General features: G+C 37.0%; 1 protein-coding gene across 1 annotated transcript in view; it reads right to left on the bottom strand.

Moving 5' to 3' along the window:
* MRPL48 (mitochondrial ribosomal protein L48) overlaps positions 1–12,670 on the bottom strand; it is a 65,337-nt gene that overhangs the window by 36,868 nt on the left and 15,799 nt on the right. The window contains exons 2-3 of the mRNA XM_074216849.1: positions 5,241–5,293; positions 4,746–4,783 (exon numbers count right to left, since the gene is read on the bottom strand). Coding sequence (XP_074072950.1) covers positions 4,746–4,783; positions 5,241–5,293 — 91 coding nt within the window. The remainder of the gene's footprint in view (positions 1–4,745; positions 4,784–5,240; positions 5,294–12,670) is intronic.

The raw sequence follows: 12,670 nt of genomic DNA, 5'->3' as shown, positions 1-12,670 counted from the left end.
CTGCAGAAACTAATGACTCCATGAGACAGCAAGAGCCAGTTGAACAAAATCAAAAAATAAAAAAAAAAAAATAGAAGAAAATGTAAAATACCTAATCAACAAAACCAATGACCTTGAGAATAGATCGAGGAGGGGCAACCTGACAATTATAGGACTTCCTGAAAACACTGAAGAGAAAAAAAAGCCTGGACTTAATATTACAGGATCTAGTGCTGGAAAACTTCCCTGATATCATGGAACCAGAGGGCAAAGTAGTTATTGAAAGAATACATTGATCCCCTCCAGAAAAAGATCCCAAAATGAAAACACCAAGGAATGTTGTGGCCAAATTCCAGAACTATCAGATAAAAGAGAAAATCCTGCAAGCAGCCAGAAAGAAACAATTAAATATCAAGGAGCCACAGTAAAGATCAGGCAGGACCTGGCTGTATTAACATTAAGGGATCTAAGGGCCTGGAACGAGATATTTCAAAGAGCAAGGGAGCTTGGAATGCAGCCAAGAATCTACTATCCCGCAAAGCTGAGCTTTCTCTTCCAGGGAAAAAGATGGACATTTAACAAAATGGAAGAATTTCAAAAATTCCTGATGAAAAGACCAGAGATAAATAGAAAATTTGGACATCAAACAGAAGGTTCAAGAGACACATGAAAAGGTTAAAAAAAAGGGGGGGAGGTAAAAGGAAAAAAACTGCTATCCAGTAAGTTGAAACTGACTATATCCCAGCATGGGGAAAAAGATTCTCATAAATCTTGAGAATTGTAACTCTAACAGAGAGAATATACCTAGCCAGAAATGATGGACATTCATGATCTATCCATGAGACTCCTATCTAATGGGATGTAACTGGCTTTAACCCCACTTGGGAGCAAAACTCTAATAACTCTCAAGAATTTTAACTCTATTAGATAGAATATACTTAACTAGAAGTGACAGATATTCAGAATTTTCTATGACTCAGATAGAATGATCTAAAAAAAAACACTACCTCCTTAAAAAGGGGGACAGGAAAGAGATGGGAGGAGGGAGGAGATTGAATGGGGTAAATCTCATTACACTAAGAAGTATAAAATACCTATGGTAATAGAGGGGAAGAAAGGAGCATATGAGAAACACCTGAATCTTCTTCTCATCAGACTTGGCTTAAAGTCAACCCACACATACTCAATTAACTTATAAAACATCTAACCTTTCAAGTATTAAAAGGGAACAAGGGGAGGGGGGACGGAGAAAGGGAAGGGGAGTGGGGAAAAAAGGGGAACTAACAAAAGGAAGGGAAGGGAAAAGGGAAAGGGGAAAGAAAGGGGAGGGGTGATATAGGAGGGCAAACACACTGAAGGGGGTGCTATTCAGAAACAAAATACTGGGGAATACAGATAAAGGGGGGAAAGGCGGAAAAATACAAACAGAGGGAAGATAGCACGGAGGGCAATAAAGAATTAGTAACCATAACTTAGAATGTGAATGGGATGAACTCTCCCTTAAAATGTAAGCAAATAGCAGAGTGGATTAAAAAACCAGAATCCTACAACTTGCTGCTTACAAGAAACTCATTTGAAGCAGAGAGATACATATAGAGTAAAGGTAAAAGGTTGGAGCAAAATATACTTTGCTTCAGTTGAAGGAAAAAAAGCAGGGGTAGCAATCCTAATTTCAGACAAAGCAGCAGCAAAAATAAGAGTGTTAAAAGAGATAAGGAAGGAAACTTTATCCTCCTAAAAGGTACCACAGACAATAAAGTTATTTCAATACTGAATACATATGCACCCAGTGGGATATCATCCAAATTCTTAGAAGACAAGCTGAAAGAACTACAGGAAGACATAGACAGCAAAACTCTACTAGTAGTAGACCTCAACCTCCTGCTCTCAGATCTAGATAAATCGAATCATAAAATAAACAAGAAATAAGTTAAGGAGGTAAATAGATTGTTAGAAAAATTAGATATGGTAGACTTATGGAGGAAACTGAATGGGGATAGAAAGGAATATACCTTTTTCTCTGCAGTACATGGAACTTATACAAAAATTGACCATGTACTAGGACATAAAAATCTAATGATCAACTGTAGAAAGACAGAAATAGTGAATACATCTTTCTCAGATCACAATGCAATAAAAGTCATAAAGCAATACTGGGCCAAGGAGATAGAACTAGAACAAATTGGAAACTGAATAACTTCATTTTAAAAAATGAGTGGACCAACAAACAAATTATAGAAAGAATTAACCATTTTATACTTAATAATGAAACAACATACCAAAACCTATGGGATTCATTCAAAGCAACTCTCAGGGGATATATTATAGCTTTAAATGCTTACATGAATAAATTGGAGAAAGAGGAAATCAATGAACTAAACATGTGACTAAAAAAATTAGAGAAAGAACAAATCAAAAACCCCCAATTAAATACCAAATTAGAAATTCTAAAAATTAAAGGGGAAATTAATAAAATCAAAAGCAAAAAAAAACTATTGAATTAATAAAAAAATCGAAAGTTGGTATTATGAAAAAACCAGTAAAATTGATAAACCTCTGGTAAATTTGATTTAAAAAAAGAAAGAAGAAAACCAAATTGCTAGTATCATAAATGAAAAAGGTAAACTCACCACCAATGAGGAAATTATAGTAATAATTTGAAATTTTTTTGTCCAACTCTATGCCAATAAATTTAATAATCTAAGTGAAATGGATGAATATTTACAAAAATATAATTTGCCCAGGTTAAATGAAGAAGAGATTAAATACCAAAGTAGTATATTAAAGTATTTAAAAGGTATCTTTATACCCTTAGTAGTATACCAGATTTAAATGAAATTCAACTATTCCTTGAAAAGTTATCCCATAATAGAGAGACAGGAAAAGAAGAAATATAGAGCACTCAAATTGTCACAGAGACTTTGTCAGGATAATCAAACTACTTCCTGGACCAGTTGAGAAATCAGGGCATTTATTTTAGGCCAGTTGGTTTTTCTTGAACAACCAATCATGAAAGGGATCCTCCTGGTAGATTCAATCATTCATTCAAAAAAACATTTTCTGAGGGCCTATTACAGACAATGAAAGTGAAAACCTGGTGTCCTATAAAAGAATCAGATTTTGTAAGGCAGGGAAAGAGTCCTTTGAAAGGCAGATCAAAAAAGGCCCAAAACATAGAATGTCAGGGTTGGAAGAGACCTTAGAACCTAGAGTACAGATTGTCAAAACTAGAAGATGCCAAAAGAAAAGTCCATATTAGACTTAAAAGGGACCTTACAGACTACCTAATCAGTACAACCTCTTTACAGAGAAGGAAAGTCATTTACTTACAACTGTTCACTGGTAAAAAACTAAGCCTAAATCCAAATCTTATGGCTCTCTGAAGCTAGGCCCCTTTCAACTACTATCATTAATGCCTCTATATCAAAAGCATTATGCTGGACTTCTGGCCAAGACAACCAGCTGAATAGAGACAAATCACCCAGTTCCAACACACACAATCCAGCAAAAACCTGAATTTCAAACCAGATCAAATATAATATAATGAAAAATTATAGTTAAATGACTCCTTCTATCTATCTTCAAGTTAAACAAAAAGTCAGCCAGTCACAGGCAGTAGGAAAGCTCAAGTAAATAAGTGAGCAGTCTATCAATACAGGCCAGAGACCTGTGGTCTGTGAAGCTCTGTGTCTAGGGGAAGCAAAAGCAGAAGAGCCCCCTTAAAAAGTCCCAGGTAGAAACCTTGCAAATCCTCTGGGGCAGCAATGACTAGTGCTATTCAGTAACATTCAGATTAGGATAGCCTAGGACTCCAGAGATGCCATAAAGGGACTTAAGGATCAAGCACTTTGAATCCCAAAGATTCTAGGAGAGTAGAACCCTAGGAGGTGGAGTTTATTCATGGAACCCAGGGTAAGACAAAACAGAGCCAAAATCCTACCCATAGAAGAGAGCCTGACCCTAGTACAAATCCCAAATCCCAAATTCAGGACCTAATGTGGGAAAAATGAGTAAATGAAAGAAAACACTAACTAGTATCAAAAATTATTATAAACATAGAGATCTCTCAAAAGAACTACAAGCAAAGTCTCAAAGGGGAAAAAAGGGGGCTATATGAATAGAAGAAACAAAGCAAAAGAGTTTTAAAACATGAAATAAAACCTCTGGAGGAAAAAAATTAAAAGAATAGCTTGGAAAAGTAATGAGTCTTACCAAGAATCACCAAATATAGAAATTATTGTTGATTGATTGACTGGTGGTGTTTGTCCTTTATTCTTGAAGACCATGATATCAGGGAGGTGATGCTATGATATGCAAGTCAATTGGATTTAAGTAAGATAGAGTGTGCAAAGTACCAGTCTCACTTTCTCTTCCAGGACTAGAGATGGCCCTGGGTGCAGTGGGAGACCTTGGTCTTTGGAAGCTAGGTGTTTCCCAGGTCAAAGTCGCTAGAGACAATGCCCAAAGACAATGTCAGAGACAATGAAATTAAACACTTTTTGAAAGAAGCAGATGCATGAGGCAGAGAGATACAGTTCCATGGGCAACCCTTTTTTTGTGTTTTACTATGTGTATAGAAATGTTCTTTTTTGAGGTGGTGATGTTCAGAATAAAAAAAGAAAACTTTTAAAAATAATATTTTGTTTCTGAAAGGTGAGAACATCTTCTGAGTTACTTTTCTAAAACATATGCTTTGTATTATTCTAGGCAAGGTAACATAGAAGACTAAAAGTACAGTTTTAGTTATTTAAGGAAAAGTTGCTCACCTGCAGAACAGCTGGGATTTTCTCCTCTCAGTTGGAACCTAAAGAAAAACCAATGTTAAAAATGATGAATTGATTACATTTCATTTATAGTAAGCTAAACTCAACATTTCTAAAGAAAGACCAATTATATGATGGAAAAGACTCAAAGCAATATATATATCAAGGGTGGTCACAATCTTTTCCCTCTAGTATGGCAATTGCTAAACTATCTCTCTCTGTACAAATGGATATTTAACCTAAATATTTTTTTTTAAAAAACACATCATCCAAAAATTGGATTTAAGGGCAGCTAGGTGGTACATTGGATAGAGTACTAGCCCTGGAGTCTGGAGGACTTGAGTTCAAATTCAGCTTCAGACACTTAATATTACCTTAGCTGTGTGACCTTAGGCAAAACTGTTGATTCTTCTGGGTCTAATCTCAGGCTAGACAGGGCCCACCAGGAATGCCCCAGGACTCCCTAATGCCAGAATGTAGGATATATCATTCACTTACCTTACAAATGAAAAGGCCTGTTTTAAAAAGGCATCTTTCCTCAGGCACAGCACCTGTACCAGAAGAGCAATATTAGGACAATCTTAATATGTAAAGGAACTATAACTATTTTGGTTTTAATTAGTTAATTGAAGCAGTTCAATTAAATTCAACAAATAAAAATTCTTCGAATGTAGGGAATTATTTTTTGGAGGCAACTGGGATTGTGACTTGCCCATGATTTGAACTCAGATTCTCCTGACTCCAGGTCTGGTGCTCTATGCACTGCACCACCTAACTGCCCCTTAAAACATTAAATTTTTTTTTGTTTTTTTTTGTAGCTTTCCTTTTTTATTTCTGTTTCTTCTTTCACAACACAAATATGTTTAACATGATGGCACATGCTATATCAGAATGCTTGCCAGCTTGAGGAGAGGAAAAGGGAGAAAAGTTTGGAATTCAAAGTCTTATAAAAATGAATGCTGAAAACTATTGGAACTAGAAAACAAAAAAGACTAGTTATCTAAAAAGAAAAAAAGAAAATTGTATTCCTTGAGTTCAATACCATAAAGTAATAATGAGACAGGGACCACCAAGAGGATCTGATGAGAAATCAGAAGAAGTCTAAAAGAAGTGGGGCCAGAAGACACAGAATGTGACCAAAGAAACAACTTCTAGTTAAGACGGCTGACTGCTCCCAAGCAGGCTCTTCTGCTGCTATCATGGGGGTCTGGTGATTGACTAAGGCTGCAGAAAGTGTGGGGCAGCTGAGATTTCTATTGCTGCTGTGATGTGTAAAGAGCAACCAGTCAGTGCTTATTGCTCTTCAATGCCATGGAGAGAGGGAGAAGCTCTCAGGATTGCCAGCCTGCTCTCTATTGCCCTCTATAGTATGAGGAAGAAAAGCAGAAATGGGGAAAGAATTTTGTATGTTTTGTTGTGAGCAATTTGGTAAAAGTAAAATAGATCTTGCTGAATAAAAAGATCTAGCTGGCTGGGTTTGTCTGCCTTGTCCAGAGAGCTAACCTAAGGAGTTTTGCAGTTCTCTGGCTTGTCAGTGAACAAGTGATCTATTTTTTGCTAAAAGAACACATTTTCTCAGTATTTAGGTATCAGTGAGCAAAAAAGAGTTTGTCATTCCTTCAATGGCTCAAGAGAAGTGGTTTTTACTCAGCAAAAGAATAGAAAAGACCAGAAGGGAAGCATCTAATAGAGAAGCAGTTTCTTATGGAACAGAATACTTATGAAAGGATCAAGGTCTTCAGTCCAGAATTATGCATTATCCTAACTAGATGGATTTCATTTCTTCTATACTCTTCTGCTGCATTTATATAAGTGTGTGCCCACTTTCCTCCAAGATAATAAGAGCTTTGATTGGTGAATGTGATCCAGGTTTACAAACAGATTATGCTGTTTTTAATTAATCTTTTTTCTGTCTTGATTAACAGTTTAATTGTTGAATAAAGTATTTTATATTTAAGACTCAATGGTAGCACTGAGACTGATTTTATGTTATTGGGAAGTACACTAGTCAGGATTCAGGAGCTACAGTGGCAAGCAGTAAGAGGATACCATCATCCTCTCTTCACCTGACCCCTACCCTCTCAAGTTTCCCCCAGAACACCGTTAGAGAAAGAGTGTAAGAAGTACCCACATAGTTGAATCTGAGGTCAGCTCTCTTCTGATTCTGAAAAATCTGCCAGACTTTCCAGTATAAAAGCAGATTGAAGTCTGGAAATCAGCCTAGAGAAACACACTGGGAGCCATGTCGAGGTGATACATTTCTTACATGAGTGGGCTGAAGACGAGGGTGGGTGGGGTAAGGGGAGATGAAAATGAGGGGGGAGTACGTTTTAGATATGTGGAAGCCTTTGTGCAAAGGCCTGGAGCCAGGAAATGGGAATGTCATGTATAAAGACTAGATAGAATTTGTCTTGAATGGAGAATAAATAAATGAGCAATATGAAATTGAAAGAAGGGAGGGAGGGAGGGAGGGAGGGAAAAGAGAGAGAGAGAGAGAGAGGGAGGGGAGGGAGGAAGGAAGGAAGGAAGGAAGGAAGGAAGGAAGGAAGGAAGGAAAGAAAGAGATGGGGAGCCATGTCATGAAGGGGAAACTGCAGACTTGGGGGGGGCAGACCTCAATGTTGCCACAAAAAAAACAAAAAAGGATAATGAGAATTGCTAGGCTGAGAATTCTAGATTTTATTCTAGATACTATTTTTGTTATTGTTAAGTTGTTTCACTCATGTCTGACTCTGTGACCCCATTTGGGGTTTTCTTGGTAAAGATATTGGAACGGGTTATCATTTCCTGCTATTGAAGATTTCTGAGAAGGTAGGAATGACATGGTTTTATGTGGAGAAGCAATTACAAGAGGAGAAAGACTTGAGGCAGGAGAACAATTACAGCATATTGCCACAACATAACACGTGTCATATAGGTAAGACCTGACAAGGAGATGAACAAGGGTAGAAAGGGAAGGATTCAAGAGACATCTTGGAGAGAACTTTGGCAACTGGGATGATTCAAGCCTCAGACTTCCTCCTGTGGTCCATCTCTCATCAATTGTCTACTGGACATTTCAAACTGGATATCTCATAGACATAAGTCTAAGTCTGATTCAAGAGTTTTTTAAGGATGGGATTGACCTTGGAATATATAAAGGCAACAGAAAATGATACAATAGACAAAAAAGAAACTAAAGATTTTGATGGAAGACAATGTTTGTCCTTCATTCTTGTTTTTTTTTTTTTTTTAGATTTTGCAAGGCAATGGGGTTAAGTGGCTTGCCCAAGGCCACACGGCTAGGTAATTATTAAGTGTCTGAAGCCGGATTTGAACTCAGGTACTCCTGACTCCAAGGCCAGTGCTCTATCCACTGCGCCACCTAGCCGCCCCATGTCCTTCATTCTTGAAGAAGACCATGACATCAGGAAGGTGATGCCATGACAAGTACATGAATTGAATTTGAGTGAGAGGATGCTGTGCTAAGGCACCAGTCTCATTTTCTCCTCCAGAGTCATCTGGATCCAGTGGTCAAGACAACTGGAGACGATCCCAGATGTGAGGCAATCAGGATTAAGTGACTTGCCCAAGGTCACACAGCTAGTAAGTGCCAAGTAACTGAGGGCAAATTCAAACTCGGGTCCTCCTGACTCCAAGACCAGTGAAAGACTGAAGAAATGTAGAACAGAAGGAACAAAATGCTAGAGAAAAAAGAGGATGGGATTAAAGGTACATGGGAAGTGAGAAACAGGCCTTGGCAGGGAAAATAGTCATTTCTTTATAGAGACTAGATAAAAGGAAGAAAATAGGAGGGAACAGATGACAGAAGAATTTGAGATAAAGGACTGATACATCTATCCAGGCTACTTATTGTCCCATATCTCTTTTGCCTACTGTGACTAAACTCTGTAAAAAAGCCTCCTACATCATCATTCAACTGAAACTACTCTTCAAAGGACCTCTTCTCTGTCAAACCTTTCCTCATCTTTCTTAATCTCTCCAAAGTCTTTAACACTATTGATGACTCTCTTCTCCTTAATACTTCATTCTTTTTAAGATTTCTATAACACTGCTTTCTCCTGATTCTCCTCCTCAGTGTCTGGTCACTCCTTAGGCTTGTTTGCAAGATTCTTCCAAGTCGTGCCCACTAACAGTGGATGTCTCTCTAGGGCTCTGAGCTTTCTCTTGTCAATAGTATTTTGTTTGGTGATTATATCAGCTCCCATGCATTCAATTTTAATATCTATGCTGATGATTGGCAGCTAGGTGGTACAGTGGACAGACTACCAAGCTTGTAGTCCAGAAGACTCATCTCCTTGAGCTCAAATCTGGTCTCAGTCACTTACTAGCTGTGTGGCTTTTGGCAAGTCATTTAATACTGTTTGCCTCCATTTCCTCATCTGTAAAAATGAGCTGGGGAAAGAAAGGACATTAAGCCAAGAAAACCCTATATGGGGGTCATAAAGAATCAACACAATTGATAAACAACTGAACTACAACCATGCTATTAATTCTCAGATCTACTTATCCAGCCCTAACTTCTCTCCTAACAGCAATCAGTAAGTCAATTAACATTTATTAAGTGGCTGTGTTGTGATTATGTCAGACACAGTGCTTATGATGAAACTTGAAGGAAGAGATTTTATGAGGCAGAACCAAGGAAAGAGTGCATTCTAGGTATGAAATAACCAGAGCAAAGGCATGTATATAAGAGATGGATTGCCATAGGAGGCAAGTGAGAAAGCCAGTTTGGTTGGATTGTAATGTGGTAATAATGTCCAAGTTATGAAGAGCTAAAAAAGAAGTCTATAATAGGGAGCCCCCTGAAGTGGTTTAATGGAAAGTAACATGGTCAGATCTATATTTTAAAGAAAATAACTTTGGCAACAGTGTGGAAGACAACTGAGGCAATGACACACTTGAGGCAGAGGGACCCAATTAGGAAGACATTGCAATAATCAGCAGGTGGGGGGGACAACTAAGGTGATAACTATTTAAGTTATCAAATGTCAAGATCTGGCCACAGATCAGATATATAGGGAAGGGAAGGCAAGGAACTGAAGACAACCCCAAGGTAATGGATCAGGTAAACTGGAAGGATGCCTTTGTCAGAAACAGGGAAGTTTGAAAAGTTTCTAAATTTGCACAAATATCACTGTTCCCTTCTTATTACATACTATCAAACATCGCTTCAATGTGTGTGTAGATAATTCTCATTAAAAAATAGTATTGATAAGAAAAGTAATACATGGGTTGGTGGTTCTCTCAGTCACCTTTTTCCTGGTAAAAATAAGAACTGAGTTTTTTCCCTAAGATTTTCCTATCCTCCTCTCTTTTGAATACTTTAAAAGAACTTCATGTCTTTGGCATTATGTTGCCTCCAGCAAACTTTCTCTTCTATATTTGATCTGAGTAAGCTACTCTTCCCATCTTTATCAAAGATAGTATATCCATTTTTAAAAAATCATGTATTGTATTATCATTTTAAATTCCAAATGTGAAGGCTCTACTATCATTATTTTTTTTTTGCAAGGCAAATGGGGTTAAGTGGCTTGCCCAAGGTCACACAGCTAGGTTCTACTATCATTATTAAAATCTTTCATATCAATTCCATTTTTTTTGCCTGTTTTTCCTATTTTCAATTTCATCCTTAAATATCCACAGGATGACTTGGCTTAACTGATTCTCTTGCTAAGCTTTCTAAAAAAAAACTTCTACCATGGAGTCTCTGTTTTATGAGGCAATATTACTCATACTTGTCTACCATTATCCTCTAAGATTTTATTCTTTATGACCCTATTTGAGATTTTCTTGGCAGAGATATTGGAGTGGTTTGCCATTTCCTTCTCCAACACATTTTACAGATGAAGAAACTGAGGCAAATAGGTCACATAGCTGGATTTGAACTGAAGTATTCCTAAGTACAGGTCCAGTGCTCTATCCACTGCACCATCTAGTTGCTCCCAAATTTCACAGAGAAGTTTATATTTTAACTAAGCTTTGCTCATGGTTACCATATCTCTTTGTTTGGTGAAAGAATCAAATGTTTAATGATTAAGATGGTATCTAGTTTCCTCTGGTCCCTTCATCATGGTAAACTACATTAAAAATCATACTAGCCTATGTCAAATCTATCTATTTCTCAATTTTTGTCATCATATAAATATGTCATGATGGAGTGCCCTCAATAACACTCCATAGAGGCTCATTTTTCCCACTTCTAGGTTGTGTTGATTTTGAACTTTGTCTTAACAATTTGAAGGTTTTTCTGTTCAAAGACAACTGATTTGGGAAAAGCTCCCACATCAGGAACCAGGTATTTATAGTCTTTTCAAATATATTTGGCTTCTTTTTTTTTTGTGATGTTTAGTCCTTACCACATCCAGCATTTCCCAATTCTTTTCTCAAAGAAGGTATTCATGATTTACAGGCATGAGTTTCTTTATGATTTTTATAAGCCTCTGTCTTCTTTCACTTTTATTCCTGAACTATCTTTATTTTTCTTCTTTTTTTTTTGGCAATGCAATAGGGCTAAGTGACTTGCCCAAGGTCACACAGCTAGATAATTGTTAAGTGTCTGAGGCTAGATTTGAACGCAGGTCCTCCTTACTCCAGGGCCAGTGCTCTATCTACTGTGCCACCTAGCTGCCCCTTGAATTATGTTTTCTAACACATTTTTCTAGCTTTCCCATGCCTCCCTCTGAATTGGAAGTCAATAAATGTCCAAGAATAAGATCATTCACCTGGAGGGTCTCATAACAATATACCAATTATAATTAATAATAGCACCTACAATTTATGTGAGGATCAAATGAAATACTATTTGTAAAAGCCCTTAGCACAATACCTGGCACAGAGTGGGCATGTAATAACCACTGCTCTTCCCCTAATTAAGTTTTTTTATAGAATGCATTTACTTCGTTTATGATCTGCATCAGGAGTTGGTAGCTAACTTGCAATTATTTTCATGATGGTCTTTTGCAAATGCTTATCATGAACACTGCAGTGTGGAATAACTAAATGTCCATGAAATGATTTTCCTTATTGCCCTTGAGTACATAAAACTTGAAGTCTGCCAAGTCCTTTATTTATCTCTCAAAGGAGAATGTGTCAGCTATTTTTCCATTGGACTACAACTTCATTTTGAATTCTGATTTCATTTAGAGGGAGAATGTCAAGATTTATAAGATTTAGTTCCTCGAGTAGTACATCTACCCATTCAACATGAATCATATAAAACCATAAGTAATAATTTCACTCGTATAAACTGGAAGTAATAATTTCACATATAAATTAATTTATAGATGGCCTAAAAATTATTCTTAGCATTCTCTTCCTCCTTTTTTACTATGCTGTCAACATACTGAAGAAGCAAAATAGGAAAAAGCACAGAAAACCATTTTGATTTTTTTTCCTTTGTGTGAAGACTTTCTCAATAAGTAACCAGTCTTTTAGTAATGAGTCTCTCCATACTTAGTTCCTCAGAAAACATATGTGAAGGTTTTCCAGGATAATGGAATCTCCCAGTTGTTGTGTTCCCAATGGCACAGCTGCTGAGAAATAAGGGTTTCCACCATGCCACAATAGTGCATGATGAGGGGTTTGAGCAGCTTCTCTTAAAAGTATTATTATTAATATTTCAAAGATCTCTGATTACAAGTGCAGGATCTCTGAATCCCATTAACTTTTGGGTAAAGGAAGGGTGACCAGGTAAAATGAAATGAAACAAAGCACACATATATACCACAAAAATATATACCAGCTAAGAAAAACCTCAGACAGATATGAACTATAGAACAGATTCTCAGAAACATACTGGTTTAGCTAAGTGACCTCTAAGATTCTGTAATTCTTTGAGCTTTTCCAGCCTGTGGTATGGAAAACCAAGAAGACCACTCTAAATGAGAAAATTTTACCTGATTTTGACATTTATGTCTTTAAAACTG

The sequence above is a fragment of the Macrotis lagotis genome, chromosome 1 (genome assembly GCF_037893015.1).
Source record: "Macrotis lagotis isolate mMagLag1 chromosome 1, bilby.v1.9.chrom.fasta, whole genome shotgun sequence".
Taxonomy (NCBI): domain Eukaryota; kingdom Metazoa; phylum Chordata; class Mammalia; order Peramelemorphia; family Peramelidae; genus Macrotis; species Macrotis lagotis.
The sequence above is the reverse complement of the archived record's forward strand: the minus strand, read 5'-3'. Positions and strand labels throughout refer to the sequence as shown.